General features: G+C 44.4%; 1 protein-coding gene across 7 annotated transcripts in view; it reads left to right on the top strand.

The window, feature by feature from the left end:
* Positions 1 to 16,132, top strand: part of PEAK1 (pseudopodium enriched atypical kinase 1) — a 111,124-nt gene that overhangs the window by 66,214 nt on the left and 28,778 nt on the right. For all 7 annotated transcript variants that reach the window (XM_054516207.1, XM_036389339.2, XM_054516208.1 and 4 more), the window contains one exon: positions 7,582 to 10,847. In XM_054516207.1, coding sequence (XP_054372182.1) covers positions 7,693 to 10,847 — 3,155 coding nt within the window. In that variant the 5' untranslated portion in view covers positions 7,582 to 7,692. The remainder of the gene's footprint in view (positions 1 to 7,581; positions 10,848 to 16,132) is intronic.

Below are 16,132 nucleotides of genomic sequence, written 5' to 3' on the forward strand. Positions count from 1 at the left end.
ACAAAGTGTGGGAGGAGGAGAGGAAGGCCTGACCTTACCTGGGAGATGGTGGCATCTCAGTGCTCCTGCACCCTGGGGTGATTTTGCTGGCTCAAGCTGAAACCACAGACAAGCAGGATCTGCTAAGAGGAGGAGCAGTCAGCCCCAGCCCTCAGCCTGCCCAGACTGCTCCAGTGGCCAGCACGGGAACAATCTGCTAATGAGCAAATCCTCTTCTCCACTGAAAGGGTTAATGCTGCTGTCAAACTCTGAAATTGGGAGCTTTGGGTTCACCCCACCTCGTACAACTGTCATGGCTCATCCCATGTATAAATGTCTGCTTGTTCCTCTGAATCCACTGACGCCTTGATCTCATTGCCAGCTTCTTTCAGGAAGTGTTTTATGTGGAATAATTTTCTTTTTGGAGATGTAAATATGCTGCATTGGGTTTATTGCTTTTTTTTTTTTGAGACAGACACTAAATGGGAACACCCAGTCTGTCTTCTTTATGTGACAGATCATTTAATATACCATTACATTATTTTATTTGTCTCAATTCTGAACTAAACTATCCTAATCTTTTTGTTTCACTGAAGGGATGAAAAGCTTTCCATATTAAAATATTTTTGTGGCTGTTTTATGCAGCATTTCTTCCTGAGAAGTCATAAATAGAACTGAGTGCAATACTCAGTAAATCATGTCATTGATTTTCTCACACAGAAAGCATGTAATCTGCTGGTTGCCTGGCCTTTGCTGTGACACCATTTACATGCCCTGCCATTAGGAATTGGAGAGAACTTCTTAAAAGCTTAAAATAAAATTGTGCCATTTCTTTTTTGCCCATTGATTCATGGTTTGGTAGGAAGAGCAGGTTTCCTTCCCAGAAGTGATGATGAAGAGCAGGTGCCTTTACCATGTGCTGTACTGATGCCTGGTCCTGATAAGGGGCTGTAATTTTGCACAGCTCAGCCACCTGGTTCCTGAATTTCTCCACAATTCTTGGCTCTGCACAGTCCAGCCCTGCTGTGCTGTTGCTGTAATTTATGGGTTATTTTTAATACCTCATTTTTTTATAACGGCTCGTGGCGGTTTATTTTTAAACTTAGTCCTGCCAAGTCTTTATTTAATGACTCCTAAGGTTCCCGGGGGGGACTGGGACCACTGGAGGGTGCCCCCTGTGCTGCAGCCTCGGTGTTGTAGCTGATCCTGCCCTGGCTGTGAGCCAGCCCCTCCCTCCTGAGTTACCTGCCCTGATACTTCCCTGTGTCTTTGGTGCCTGTTTAGTCACTTCTTGCCCATCCTTTCCAATGCTGTTTTGTATTTTGCTATCCACAAGTTATTTGCTAAACTGAAATGGGGGTTTTGGGGCCTTCTGGGGGTTGGCACTTGTGGGTTTTGCTGCCTCAGGTGTTCAGCACTCGGATCTTTGGAGCCAGGGTGCAGGAGTGCAAGGGAGAGAAGCGAGGCAAACAGAAGTTGCAGAATTGCTGAACTCCACAATCCAGGGGTGATCCACCCTGTTTTCCTTCTCCAGCTGTGCTCAGCAGAAGGATAACCACAGCTGTTCCCAGCTCTCTGACTGTAAGAGCACTATAATGTTTCTCAGGTATTGCTTTTTTGTTTATTGTGAGCAGCCTCTGGAGAGGTTTGGTAAAGTTCATTCTTCTCCACGAGTGTTTGCATGTGCTTAAACAAAAGGAAAAAGATCAAAGGGCAGAATTTCAAGTGAGCCCAGGAAGGGTAAATCAAAGATAATTAGATTGGTCAAGATACACTCATACAGGTGCACTTCTAAAATGCTGTGAAGGGCTTCATTCTCATAGTTTTCCTTAAATAAAGTAGGGAGTAACTGAAATGCAATGGAATTGAGGATGCTTTTTTGAAATTATAATTATTGTGCTTTTTTCCTGTCAGCTGATATGCACACCCATAATTTGCTGCTAAATCTTAGAATGTTGTACAGCCATTTTCAGAAAGCAAACAATTTATAGTTTGGCTTACCTCATTTTTTTAAAAGTAGAAAATAAAATCGATTTTCCATGTAAATAAAAAAGTATTCCTAAAGAATATACTGTACTGCTGTGTCTGAGTGATCATCATTATAAGAATTTATATATGTCTAAATGGACCAAATAAATTTAAAATTTTATTAATGCTAAATTATTTCTTTTTTCCAAAAGGAAAAACATCTCCAGTTTAGAATGTCAAGAATTCTTATTATTGGAACACATAAGAGTCCCTTTTCAAATACCTGCCTTGGCTGGCCCCTCAGCACCAAAGGGCAGAGCTCGGCCTTGTTACAGCTCTGTGTGTTCCAGTGTGGTGATGCAGAATCCATTCAGAGTACCTGGGCACATCCCGAGGATATTCCTTGCCTTTTCCTTGCTCTGTGGCATTATCTCTTTGGGTTAGGTAAATTGCAAAGAAATGCCTGTTTTCTTCTGAAGCATCACAGATTGTCTAGCCCTGGGCAGGTTTTTTCTCCAGTTCGTTGGTTATTTCCATCCGGTTTTATCCTTGCAAGTTTTAGGGAAGAAAAAAAACTCTCATATTTAAGATTTTCCTTCACTTACTTAGTATTTTGAAATACTTCTGTCATTTGAGCTGTTTTTAAAGAAGAGAAAATACAGTGGGAAACATTAAAACAGGAAAAAAAATCCTATCTGCAGCAAGATAAAACTTCTTTTTTAACAAAAGTGGTAATGCCCAGCATTTATGGAAATGTCCATCTGTGCTCTCTGCCAGAGTCAGAGCTCTGGCTTGGTACTGCAGTGAGCTGATATTTAGCAAATATCCTTCACTTTGGGAAAAAGTAGTGCCAGCCCATAGTGCTTCTTGCATTCTTTAGTTCCTTGGCTTTTCCTGGCCCAGGCTGAGTGAGGGGAGTGCTGGACACTCCCTGGGAGCATTCCCACAGCCACTGCCCCCCAGGCAGGACCTGCACGAGGGTCGGTTCTAAAACAGTCTCTTAAAATGTTTATGATTGCATTAAAATTTAAAAGAAACAGAAATCAAATCCTGGCAGAGAATAGCCATCCCTTTTTCCCTGCTGTGTGAGACTTGCACTGTTGTTTATGATGATCAGTGACTGTCCAGATGCCTCTAAGTGGTTCAGACAAACCACAAAGCCGTGGTGGTTTTGTGGCCTTTGGGCACTCCCATATAGGAAGCCCAGGTTGAATTCCCACTGCTGATTTTTTCAGTCTGAGGACAGGCCTGGCAGTGGGGAGAGGTTTGTGGTTGTGCAGCAGCCCTGACTGGACTGGTGCCCAAGAAGGCTGATCAATGCAGTTTATTCTGCAGCATAAAAATTGCAGCCCCATTGTCAGGGCCAGCAGCACTAAAGGTAAATGGGTTTTCCCTGGAGTAGGACAAACCAAAGAAGCCCTGTGCCAGGATGTGGTGATCCCAGAGGAGACCAGAGGGTGCTGGTCCCAGCTCAGGAGCCTTTCAGTGGGGGGAGATTTCTGCAGCACACAGCATTGCAAGCACATGTCTAATAGGTGCATTCATTTTCATATGCTCTTCATTGAGCAGGCCTGATTAATTAGTGCGTGTCACCATCTGGTACTTACAGAGACTATTCATTTTTAAAATGTTGAAATTGTAGGGAATGTTGCACACCAATTAAGTTCTTTTTAATTGGATTATTTTAGTATAAAGTATTACTGGAGAAGGCCTTCATTGTGATTCAGCCAGCATGCATCCAAAGGAGACCTGCCAGCCTGAAATTACCTAGAACAAAGGCAAAATGCCTGAAATGCATGTTTATTACTATCTTCATGCACTCAGCAAAGATGATGTCAACAAATAAAAGCTCCACAGAGACATTTCTGCATTGCTCTGCAAGCTTCCTGACACGAGGGTATCTCAGCTGATCCCTGCTTCATCTTTGCACTGCAACTCCAAATCTGTCATCTTCTCCCTCTGACCTGAAAACTGAAATATGCTTTTTCCTTCCTGACTGCTTGATACCAACTCAACAGGGCGAGGCTGAGCCCTCCTGTGCACAGCTGTGTACCTGCTGGAATGAGGGGCATTAGTCTCACATACCCAAAGAATGATTTGGCCTTTAAGGTTGATAAATAATCTGTGCTGACTCAACCATTTAGTGAATGAAGTGTCACGATCTGCTGTTGGGAGCAGAAGTTGTCTGTCTGTGGTTGCTCCTGATACTGACTCACTGGGTGAATTTTAGTTCCTTAACGTCACTGCACTGCAGTGGTTCCCTCTATAAATTGTGAATAGTTCTGTTTACCAACTTACATAAAAGGCTTTGAGATACAGGGATGAAATGCAGACTGTTGATGTCACGTATTTGCTATTAATACTTTCTTTACAAAGCTGATGCTGTTTTGTAAGTAACATCTTGTCATTGCCTTGATTTTGCATGGATTGAGCGTCTTCAAATAAGTTTTGACATCTGAGCTACTCATTTCAGAACAGCCAGGAGCTCTGCAGGGTGCACATTCCTGTTCCTTAGCAGGCACATGGAGTGTCAGTGGAAGCAGGGAAGGTAGGGAAGAAAAGACAGCAGGTCAGCTGCAGCTGGAGAGATCTGAGGCCTGACTGCCTGGATCTCTCATTGCCCTGCTTTGTTTTGGAGGTAGTGTAGGAATCCAGCAATGTCAGGGTGATTTTTTCCTTGTCTTTGTGTGCATTTTCAGTCCCTTCGATGGCCTCTGCTGCCCCCTGCCAAGCTGCAGCTGGTGACAGCCATGGAAGCAGCAGCCTACTGAAAGATTTCATTTCTCTTATCACTCCTAATTACTCTCACCATAATTACCACACATGATAGAGAATCTGTAGTTGAAAAAGGAATTCTTTTTAAAGGAGAAGAAAGCAGCAGAATGATTGCTTTTAGTTGTCCTGCAAGGAAGAAACTGACTTTTTTTTTAGAATGCAAATGCTTGCTTCAGCATATAAAGGTCATTGTGGATTTGATTTGAAATAGCGTAGGAGTGCTTCTGATTTCAAAGTACAAAAGTAGCACAGTGTTGGAATTGTTTTGGTTGTTTTCTTAAGATCCATTTCCTCTGGTTGGAAGGTGGCTGTTTCCTCTGTGGTGCAGCTGCAGGCAGTGTCAGGGCCTGTGACAGGAACTGCTCGTCCTGCTGTGCCCGAGCCAGTTGCAAACCCAGCTGGGGTTCACAGACCAGGGAGTCAGTGGCTCTTCTGTTCCAGACTGTCACAAATCATCCTGGGGTCAGGGCTGTGTTCAAACCACTTCTATTGGCTGTTGGAGACCAAAAGAGCTGGGACATGTACACATGGCTTGTATATACTGTGTGCAGGTTCCCCAGCTGCATTTCCACAATCCCAGGTGTGTGATTGCTGAGGGGAACTGCTGCAGGCAGCACTGCTGGCACACAGGGTGGGGGTTTGGGATGAAGGACAGGGCTGGAGTTGTTACTCTCTCTGGAGTTGTTACTCTCTCTGTGGTTCTGCTGAGTTTCCTGTAGTTCCCATTCTCAGGTTGAGTGTAACCCTTCTCTGGCTTAGAGGAAGTGCCAGCATCAGTGTCAGGGCAAAGGAGAGTGACAGGTGTGACACAGGCAGTGGTGTCATCACGTCAGGATGTAGCCCCAGGCAAGTGGGCACTGCAGAGCTTCCTCAGTGCCCCCCTGTTCCTGGCAGGAAATGCCTGGAACACCCTAAAACTGCCTGCCTTCTGATGGTATTCTAGAGCAAGTGCAGCTTATGCAATTTCAGAATCACACGGGTAAATTTTAAAACCCACACACAAGCACTAACCTTTTGTTTAAATTGGTTGCTCAAAGCTTTTATGTGATGGAGAAATATATTTTTCAAGAAAGCATTTCGTTTAGATTCCCATTAGTGTAACTTTACTCCTTCTGCTTGTTAAACACATGAAAACAGGGAGCTAACCAGAGTATAAAATTCTTGTACGTGCTCTCTCTCTGGTTCTAGGAGAACTATTTCTTAATGTAATTCTTCTGCTTACAATATATGGCCTTGCAAAGTGTTGAAGCAACAAAACTTGAGAGAGATCAAGGAACATACAAAGGCATTTTACTCTGTATATGTAAGATAAAGTCTGAAAGTTTGGGCAGATCTCAGTCTGGCAGAGTTTCTATCTCTTAGGTCATACAGAGAAAGCTTTTGGCAGTGGCTTTTTGGCAAAAAGCTTTGTCTGGAAACATATTTAGTCAGCATATGAAATGTGATAGCCCTGGTAGCACGGCTGTGTCTGCAGGCACTAATAGAGTTAGGCTTCAGCCCCATCTGCTGTTGGATCAGGATGGCTCTGTTGCTTTGCCAGCACAGGCCAGCCGTTGCCAAAACACAGAGCAGGACGTGAGGAGACTGACAAACCCCTCCTGGTGTCAGCTCTCCTCATGATCCTGTGTTGGCCACGCTGATGAAAGGCAGTGGTGCCTGAGAGCTCCAGCACAGCCTCCCTGGTGCTGCTCCCAGCCCAGCTCTGTGGGGGCTGCAGCTGGACCTGCAGGGGGGTGGCCCTGCCCTCTGGGTGTACCTGGGGGAGCAGCAGGGATATCTGCACCACAAGGCCTGTAAGGATAGAGCATTATTGATTCCCAGTGCCTGTGCTTACAGAAGTAGCAGTGGACACAGAGATCCTTTCCCCTCAGTGAAATGTCTCCGATAATTTGAGTTATGCAACAGTGACGAAGAGAACAGACTTGCGGATTTGGCTCAGGAGGCTTAAAATCTTCAGGCATTAATTCATGAAACTCTCAAATCCTGGATACTCTGATGACTATAAAGCACAGCAGATTCGTGTTTGATTTTTACTTAAGGCTGATTGTTTCAGGAAATAAAAAGATTCACTTTGAAAGAGATTTTCAGTTCTTCTTCAGTTGTTATTTCTGGAGGGGTTAGGTAGAAAAGCTACATGTGAAACAAATCAGGGACTCAAAATCCTTAGCTTTGTTTTGAGGATACCAGAATGGTTTATTGCCATTGTGGTAAGCAAAAGGAGAAAAAACACTGACTTTCTAGAAAGATTTCCACTGTATTGTTATCTGACTTTTGCAGGACATCAAAACAGCCTATCTGTTCAGCCAAAATACCTCTCCAGTTATCACTTGACTCTGATGAAAAAAGTGCTAAAATGGCAGAGTTTGGGATTGCTTGAACACATTTACTCACTTAAGCTGAGCTTGTTCACATTCAAAGCTAGAACAAATTATCTCAATTGCATTTAGGAGAGTAAACAGACTCTCACTCTTCTCTCTCATGTCTGAGTAGTTATGGTGAAAGGGTAATGTGTAGTAATCTTTGGGTTTATATCCTCTTCCTGCATTTGTTTTATTGGACAAAATTAAAGGTCAATGGTCCTGAACTAGTCAAGAGAATTACTCTAAATTCTCAGTCATTGCCATTTTTCCCTCCCTCTGCTTTAGGTAACATAGGACTTAACTGGCAAAGTTTTAATTCTTTATGTATGAGAAGAATGATAGTTGCAATTTGGTTTTGCATTTCAATTATATAGTTTTGTAAATGAAGACGTCAGCAAAAGGCTACTTGCCCCTTCTACATTATCCCTAGTGTGAAAAATGTAATGGTCAAGCAGATTTTCCCCCATTCTCATCCTCTCTGTGTTTGGTGTTCTTGCAGCATGATCACTGCTCCGGGAAGTGTCGGTGCCGGGTGAGCGGAGCAGAGCCCATGGAGGAGACTCCTGCCATGCACTGAGCAGCAGGGCTTCAGGCACAGGGCTCTGGGAAAATGTCTGCTTGCAACACTTTCACTGAGCACGTCTGGAAACCCGGTGAATGTAAGAACTGCTTCAAGCCCAAGAGCTTGCACCAGTTACCCCCGGTGTCAGAGAAGAAGCCGCTCTCCCATGCCAACCTGAAAGCCAATGCGAGCCAGAGCAGCGGCCAGCGCCCGGGGAGGGGCAGCGGCAGCTTCCGCCCGCCTGTGGCCAAGAAGCCGACGATAGCAGTGAAACCCACCATGATGGTGGCAGAGGGGCTCTGCGGGGAGCTGGCCACGCTGGAGCAGTGCGAGAACAAAGCCCTGCCCGGGGGGTGGAACCGCAACAAGGCGGTGCTGAGCAAGAAACCACTGAACAATAACAATGAGGAGGAGATCGAAGGTTACAGCCATGTTCCCAGGCCGTATGGCAGCAGCGAGGGCGTGGGGAAGGTACCCAATAACAATAATAATGGGCTGACAGAAGTTCTGAAGGAGATTGCGGGTTTGGATACCACACCTCAGCTCACTGGAAATGAAACAAACGCGAGAGAAACCTTCTTGGGAAGGATAAATAATTGTTACAAAAAATCCTTAGAAAGGAAGATCCCTCCAAGCTGCATGGTGGGTGGAATGAAGGACTCACAGAGTAAGCATGTTATTCTGAGTGGAAGCACTGAAGTCATAAGTAATGAAGGTGGACGTTTCTGTTATCCAGAGTTGTCTAGTGGAGATGAGAGTGAGGATGACACGTTTTTTGGCAGCATGCAGGAAGAGCACGAGAGCTGGGATGAAAGTGATGAAGAGTTGTTAGCAATGGAAATCCGCATGAGGGGCCAGCCTCGCTTTGCTAATTTCAGAGCTAACACCCTGTCTCCTGTTCCGTTCTGTGTTGACAAAAAATGGAATACTGTGCCCCTTCGGAACAAGTCTCTGCAGCGGATCTGTGCCGTGGATTATGACGACAGTTATGATGAAATTTTAAATGGTTACGGGGAAGAGACTGTGATTCTTTATGGGCAAGAGAGCATGCAGAGCATGGTATCTTCTGATTCTACATCTCCTGATTCTTCTTTGACAGAAGAGTCTCGTTCTGGGACAACCAGCAGTTCTTCCCAGAAGCTCTGTAATGGAGGGTTATCTCCTAGCACTCCTCAGGATCTCAAAGTGATTGAACCAGAATATGAAAGTCTTTGTGACAATCAACAAGTGAAGGACGTGCCAAAAGCACCCAGAAATGCTCTGAAAAGTCAGGAAACTCACAAGGCAGTCCTTGCACTTCGCCTGGAGGAGAAAGATGGCAAAATTGCTGTGCAGACTGATATGCAGGAGAATAAAAGTTCTTCAGATGTTGCTGGTCAAGCCGTGACTATTAATTTGGTGCCTGTGGAGGAACAAGCTAAACCTTACAGAGTGGTGAACATGGAACAGCCAGTGTGCAAGCCATACACAGTAGTGGATGTATCAGCTGCCATGACCAGTGAATGTAAAGAGAACCAGACTGAAACCTCAGAAACCAAAAAGGCATCATCTAACCCAAGCTCACCAGTAACCCCAGGCACACCTATTGCATCCTCTGCAGCATCACCTGTACGTGTACACGCCAATCTGAAAAAATCCAGCGCGATCAGATACCAGGAAGTGTGGACTTCCAGCACTAGTCCAAGACAGAAGATACCTAAGGTGGAACTGATTGGAAACAGCTCAGGACCTTCCGTTCCTCCCAGGAAGACAAGCCACAAGTCAGCTCCTACTTCACCTACAGCTACAAACATTTCTTCAAAAACCATCCCAGTGAAGTCTCCCAATTTGTCTGAGATAAAATTCAACAGTTACAACAATGCTGGCATGCCACCTTTCCCTATTATCATTCATGATGAGCCCACTTACGCTAGGAGTTCCAAAAATGCTATTAAAGTTCCCATTGTAATCAATCCAAATGCCTATGATAACTTGGCAATCTATAAAAGTTTTCTAGGGACAACTGGGGAGCTGTCTGTCAAAGATAAAACTACAAGTGTGATAAGCCATACCTATGAAGAAATAGAAACTGAAAGTAAAGGCACCGAAGCCATAGGCAGCAAATCCACTGAGTTGCCCCAAGCAAAGGGGGCAGCCAGTAGCTCTGAGTGCAGGCTGGGCTCTGTGGCTCAGAAGGTCCAAGAGTTCAACAGCTGCCTCAGTAAAAGCCAGATATCCCCACAGAGAAGTCACAGTGCTGACCACAGCTCCCCCCCCAGAGTTCAAAAGGCAATGCAAGAGCCTGCAGCAAAGGCAGATGTGACCCCAGACGGTTCTGTCGGCAGCGGGGGTGGCAGAGAGAACGCGAGCACGGTGCTCTCACAGATTGTGGCTTCTATCCAGCCTCCACAATCTCCTCCAGAAACACCTCAGTCTGCTCCCAAGTCCTGCAGCGTAGAAGAACTGTATTCCTTACCCCCTGAGGGAGATGCTAGTAAAAACACCCTGGTACGACCCAAATCTCTGTTTACATCGCAGCCTGAAGTGGAGTCCTCCAAGATGGAAAGCACTGCCATTAAAATGCAGAAGGATCCTCTGTCACAGCCAGCTGCCACTCCCTCTCCAAAGGCAGCGCGAGCCACCCCGGGCGCCACCAGTCCCCAGGCAGAGCAGGCCCCACCATTCCCCCCTCCACGCTCCACCTCCTCTCCCTACCATGCCAGTAACTTGCTGCAGAGGCATTTCAGCAACTGGGCCAAGCCCAACAGCCCCACCAGGTCCACAGAAGCCGAGTCCATCCTGCACTCGGAGGGGCGGCGCCCCGATGCCAAACCCAAGCGCTGGATATCGTTCAAGAGCTTCTTCCGCCGCAGGAAAGCTGACGATGAGGAGGAGAGGGAGAAGGACAGGGAGAAGGGGAAGCTGGTGGGTCTGGATGGAACTGTGATCCACATGCTCCCCCCGCCCCCAGTGCAGCGGCACCACTGGTTCAGCGAGGCCAAGTCGGAGTCGAGCGAGAAGCCCTCGATCGTGTTCATGTACAGGTGTGACCCTGCACAGACCGAGCCCCGGGCTGAGCTCCCAGCCCAGCCTGGGCTGGACTCTGCCATCGCAGAGGCACTGGCCAAGGACAAGGGGGAAACACAGGAAAAGCCTCCAGAGAGCTCGGAACAAAACGCAGCCAGCCATTCCTCACCACCTCAGGCTCCCAAGAAAATCCCCAGGTACCACTCAGCTGTTTTAGTCACTTACTCTGTTGAGAGCTGTCCTGTATATGCTGCTGAAAAGGGAGACACTAAGGAATTTTATTACATTAACACCATTTTTTCAAAGTATATTTATTTTAGGTAACTTAGAGAGTATTTTAAAATCTTTCTGCTATGTTAGATAGCAGAAAAGATGTAAAGCATTTACTAGAAGCAGTACCTGATATTTAGAGTTTGTCTTGCAGGCTCACTCATGTGTCACAATAGTCATGTTCAGTTGGATCAGATCCATTCTCTTGAATTTCTGCTTTAAGAAAGTGTTTCTGTGTTATGGGAAACTTGAGAATTTCTCAGCAGAAATAGGAGGCAACTATTGAGAAGTACAATAGAAATGCAAAGATCTGTGACTCATGGAAGATGTTGTGCTAACCTTACCTCACATGCCCAAGAATTCAACAGATGCTAATTAACCACACTGCAGCATCACGGCAGCACTCTCAAAATAAACCTTGTAAAAAGGTAGTAACAGAATTAGGGTACCTACAAAATAGTGTTATGTCTGTCTTGCAAGGCCTTAGCAGTGACTGTACTTTGTCCCCTGGCACAGTATTAGATCCAGCAAGAGCTGGTCACATCAGTTGCAGTCAGTCATGTGGGCAGAGTAGAATTCCCTGAGTGCTGGACCACAGCTGTGGATCTGTTAGAATTTGTCCTCCAGTGTTATTACACAAACCAATTCCAAAGTAGCCTCAAACTTGAATTATTTATTTCATTATAACAACAACCTAATGGGAGGAAATCAAAAATTTTGTGAAGTGTGAGCCCCAGAAAATGTATCATGGCAGTGATTTTGGTTTTCTTTCTCCATATTCTGTACAAGAAAACTGCAATGTTTTTTAGCTAAAAACAGTTTTAACCTAATAGAAATCTCTGTGTGAGCATAGTCAGAGCTTACCATAGACTGACTGCCCCTTGTCCTAAAGGAAAATGACTTGTTTTCTTCCTCCATACAAGACAAGTGCCAGAATAGTGCAGTCTCTAGATTTGCCCTAAATGAATTGGTGAGAAGTAGCTGCCTTTAGAGGGCAAGTTAAAGGATTGCAGGAGTTTGTTCCTTTACAGGAATCTGGTTTCCCTCTCCTGTCTCTGGGGCAAGCTAGGGAAAGTGAGGTTGATTTTGGTTCCAGTGCCATCAGGAGCTTGCCTTGCTCCCAGCTCTCAGTGCCCTGCTCCTGTGCTTTGGTGAACCAGGGCAGAGGTCCAGGAGAGAAAGAGCTTGGCAGTCACTGCTCAGGCACAGCAGCTGCCTCTGTGGGTGGTGAGAGGAGCAGCCTGCCAGGGATCCTTGCACTGCCCTGGAGATGGTGCTGTTGGGATGTGTCCTGTTCTCCTTCTGCCCTTCCTTTTGGAGGTGGTGGGTCACTGATCTCTCATTCACTCATTCCAAAAAGCATGTTTACTCTTCAGTTTTCTTCAAGTCACAAGGATGTTGGTCAAAATCATATCTCAGAATTTTCCCCAGTGAAAACTGGAATTTCCCAAATGTTAGAATTGGATTTTCTTCTTTCTGACAACATTGTTCCGTGGTTTCTACAAATTTCAAAGAAAGTACACTGAGGTGCTGAGTTGTGGGAGCACTGGGCATTGGGTAGCTTTATGCTTCAGTTCTTATATTCTTGATGCCTTGAGTTATTTAGGGTTTTTTAATACTTTTTAATGTTGTTAATGAGACCAAGTAAAGCCTTATAATGCCACATAATGAAGGGTTTTATTGTTGTTTAAGGGGTTTGGCTTTCGTTTTCAATATCCTGGTGGGTGAGAATCAGGAATTCTAAATGCCATTTTTGCTCAAACAGGAGGCATAACCCATGAGAAGCTTTGCTTGTTTTGTGTTAACCCTCCAGGTATTAGTACAAGGTTAGCTGTAATTCAGGCTAAAATATGTGCATGAAAAAGATGTTTAGAATGTTCAGTTAAGCCTGCAGAGGCTTAGAGGAGAATGGATGACCTGAAGATAGCCATCAGTGAACAGGACACTTCCCTAACTCAGAACGCCAAGAACAGCAAGCTCTCTGAAAAAACAAACTGATGCCCTGGAAAATAAGATAAGCTTTAAAAATGTCAGATTACTGGGGGGGTCTCAAAAGCAAATTTAATGAAGATCCAGTATTTCCTTACTTTGCAATGGATTACAGAGCTGCTAAAGATTGATAACACAACTACAAAACAGCTGAAGGTATTTCAAGTTATCACTAGAAAGGTCAGTTTTCCCTTTGAACAGCACTTGCAAAACTCTATCAGTTTTTCAGAAACCTGAAAATGATCTCTCATACAGAGGAACTTGGTTTTGATTTGTCAGTGTGGTTGTTTCTGTTTGATGGCAGGATGCAAATATGCTAGTTCAAAAGGAGCTGGCAAATAATGATATATTAAATTTACTGGAATTTGTAGATAGATAATTTTTGCTAAAAATCAGCAGTCATGTCATTTTTATCATTAGTTAAAATGTGAGAACACCTTTAGTTCATGAGCCAGCAGTTGTTCTCAGGTGCAAAACCTAAAACTGACCAAAAGAGACCATGGTATTTCTGGCCTGAGTCACTGTAATTGATGAAGGTGGGACAGCACAGCTGCAATCCACTCATCACAGGCTGAATAGAAAGACCCTTCAAAGGCTTTGTTATCTTATGGATCAGAGTGTTCCTATTGGAGTTTCACAAGGTAAAGGCTTCTCTCCTCATTGAGACATCACTGCTCATACCCAGCAGCAACTTGTTAGATTGAGACATTTCCTCAAAGCAAAGTGCAGCCCAGTGCTGCTGCTGCCTTGGCTGTCTTCATAAAGCACATCAGAGCTGAACTAATCTGAGCTGGGCACAGCCATCTCCATTTCAGTTACAGGCTAAACTCAGGAGTTTCCTTTCACAGCTGCTAGTCAGCCATAACTTTCCTTTATGGGATCTTTGGGCCAGCCTTGGATGAAGTGAAGATAAAACTCTGTTTTTCCTGAAATACTTCCTTCAGGTAGTGAGGTCTGTATATTGATTTTGTTCTGGTTCAGATAAGGAAGCATTTCTTCATAGCTAAATTTGTGATCACCAATCTAAGATTGTGTTAGTTATTGCAAAGGGATTTGATCTCATAACTGATAGATCTGAGCTCTGTATAGAGGAATATGAGTGTTGTGACAGATCACTCACTGGAAACAATGGGAATCACTGTTCTACAACAATGTAGCCATACATTAAGATCAGGATTTCATCCAGAGACAGGCAGGAATAACCACCACTGCCACATTCCACTTTCACATTGTGTCTGATCCAGTCCTGCAGATTCCACAGCTGCTTCAGAAACTGCTTGGGAAGATAAGAAAATCTGTGAAATCACAGTAGGGCTCTGTTTAAAACAAAGTCCTTCCCTGTTTGGAGGGCTTCTGGTATAACTCTTAGGGTGAGGGTCTCACATGAACCCAGAACTGTTTAGGTACAGCCCAAGTAAATTGATGAGCATTTTCAAGGATGTTCTAGATGAAAAGAAATTCCTTGCTTGAGCAAGTCTACTGAAATGGAGAAATTCTCCTGAAAATTTAAGGTGGATCATCTCTTCCTTCTTGTCAAATCCATGTTAGGGCTTTTCTTATCTTGGTGTCAGCAAGCTTTATCTACCTTACTCAGCAGTGCTTAGCAGTGCTTTTAAAAGTATTAACTAGCTTTCTTCTACCATTTCATCTATTAAAAACTTATGAGGTTTTCCTTTAGAACATTTTCCAATTCTAACAGAATTGGAAATTCTGCATGTGCATTAAGCAATAAGTTTGGTAACGTCATAAGTTTGGTTTTATGCGAGAACTTGTAAACACCAAGAACTGTTAAAGATCCAAGTAGAAGGGACTTTACCTTTGATTATTTTATAAATTTAGATTAGGAAATGGTAAATCATGTATTATTGTTCTTAACTCCTCTAATACAGTCTGTAAAATGGAAAGACTGAGAACCTAAAATGGATAAAGAAAAATATCTTCTTTATAATGCACAGTTAATCTGTGAAAGTCATTACCATTAAGTTTCAGTGACACTAAAGAGCTTAACAGAATGTCTTTACTGGATTATCAAGTGTACTCCCTTTATCCGTGCAAACATCGCATTATACGAGATCTAAAAAAAAAAATTCTCAAGCTTCAGGACTAAGCCAGCTTCTCAATAATCAGAATTAGGAATGAACTTCATGGCTTAGTAGTTTCAGGTTGTCATTTGAGAAGTTTGTTTCACTTTCCTCTTCAGTGGCAGTTGGTGGTGGTGAGGTGGGACTGAGCTGCAGGAGCCACTGGAATGTTGGAATGTTTTCTGTATGCACAGTGCCCTGTGACTGAGACCTGGGCACTGCCTGTCTCTGCCCAGGGCTCTGCAGGAGTGGAGTGGGCAGTGTTCTGAGGAGAAGTTCCTGGGCAAGGTGGCCTCTGACCTCCCTCCAGCCATTCACCTCTGCATTTTTCCTCAAGCATTATTCAGTCAGTTTAGGCTTTATGTTTGCTTTATTAGCTTAAACGTGCAGGGCCTGAGGGCATCTCAAGGCGTTCTCTTTGAAACTAATATAGCTACAAATTACACAGTTGGGTTTGTGTGTGTGCAAAGCAAAGTCCTCTTCCTTGTCATCTCCAGCTGTGCAGCTGCCATTGATGGCTGCTGTGTTGATGTCCACTCGGGGAGGAGATCAGAGTCTGTGCTGGCCCCAAGGCCACATCTGCTTTTCTCTGTCTCTGTCACTTATTCCTGCCACTGGGATTTATGTGCTGTCTTGCACAGAACTGTGTTCCCTCACCTTTACCTCTGGATCTGACCCTATTTCAGGATACACTCTCACAATCACTTCTTATGAGCCTTCCACTTTATCTCCCTCGTACTCATTGCTGTTTATTAATCTCCCTAATTGAGCAGGCGTGCTCTGAATAGAGGAGAACACAGGTCACACAAGAGCTGTGATTCCAGTGTCCTCACCAAAATTAGCACCCTACACAGGCAGCTTTCTGCATCCTGCTGTTCCTAAAAGACTGAGGCGAGTTAGACCACATCATCTTCTGGCTATCATCCAAAAACCATGCAGGAGGAGAGCCTGAAGGAAAGAGAGGCATTTGTCCCTGCAGAAAAATAACACTTTTAAGACAGTTTTGAGCCTGTGCACACGTGAATGACAAGTATATGAATTCAGTGGGGTGTTGTCTGATGGACAGTCATTTTTATGGCAAGTTTTTTTGCTTCACATAATCTCAGCTACTTAGGAAAACAGACACATTCTCTGCATGCAGA

This window comes from Molothrus ater, chromosome 13 (genome assembly GCF_012460135.2).
Source record: "Molothrus ater isolate BHLD 08-10-18 breed brown headed cowbird chromosome 13, BPBGC_Mater_1.1, whole genome shotgun sequence".
Lineage (NCBI taxonomy): Eukaryota > Metazoa > Chordata > Aves > Passeriformes > Icteridae > Molothrus > Molothrus ater.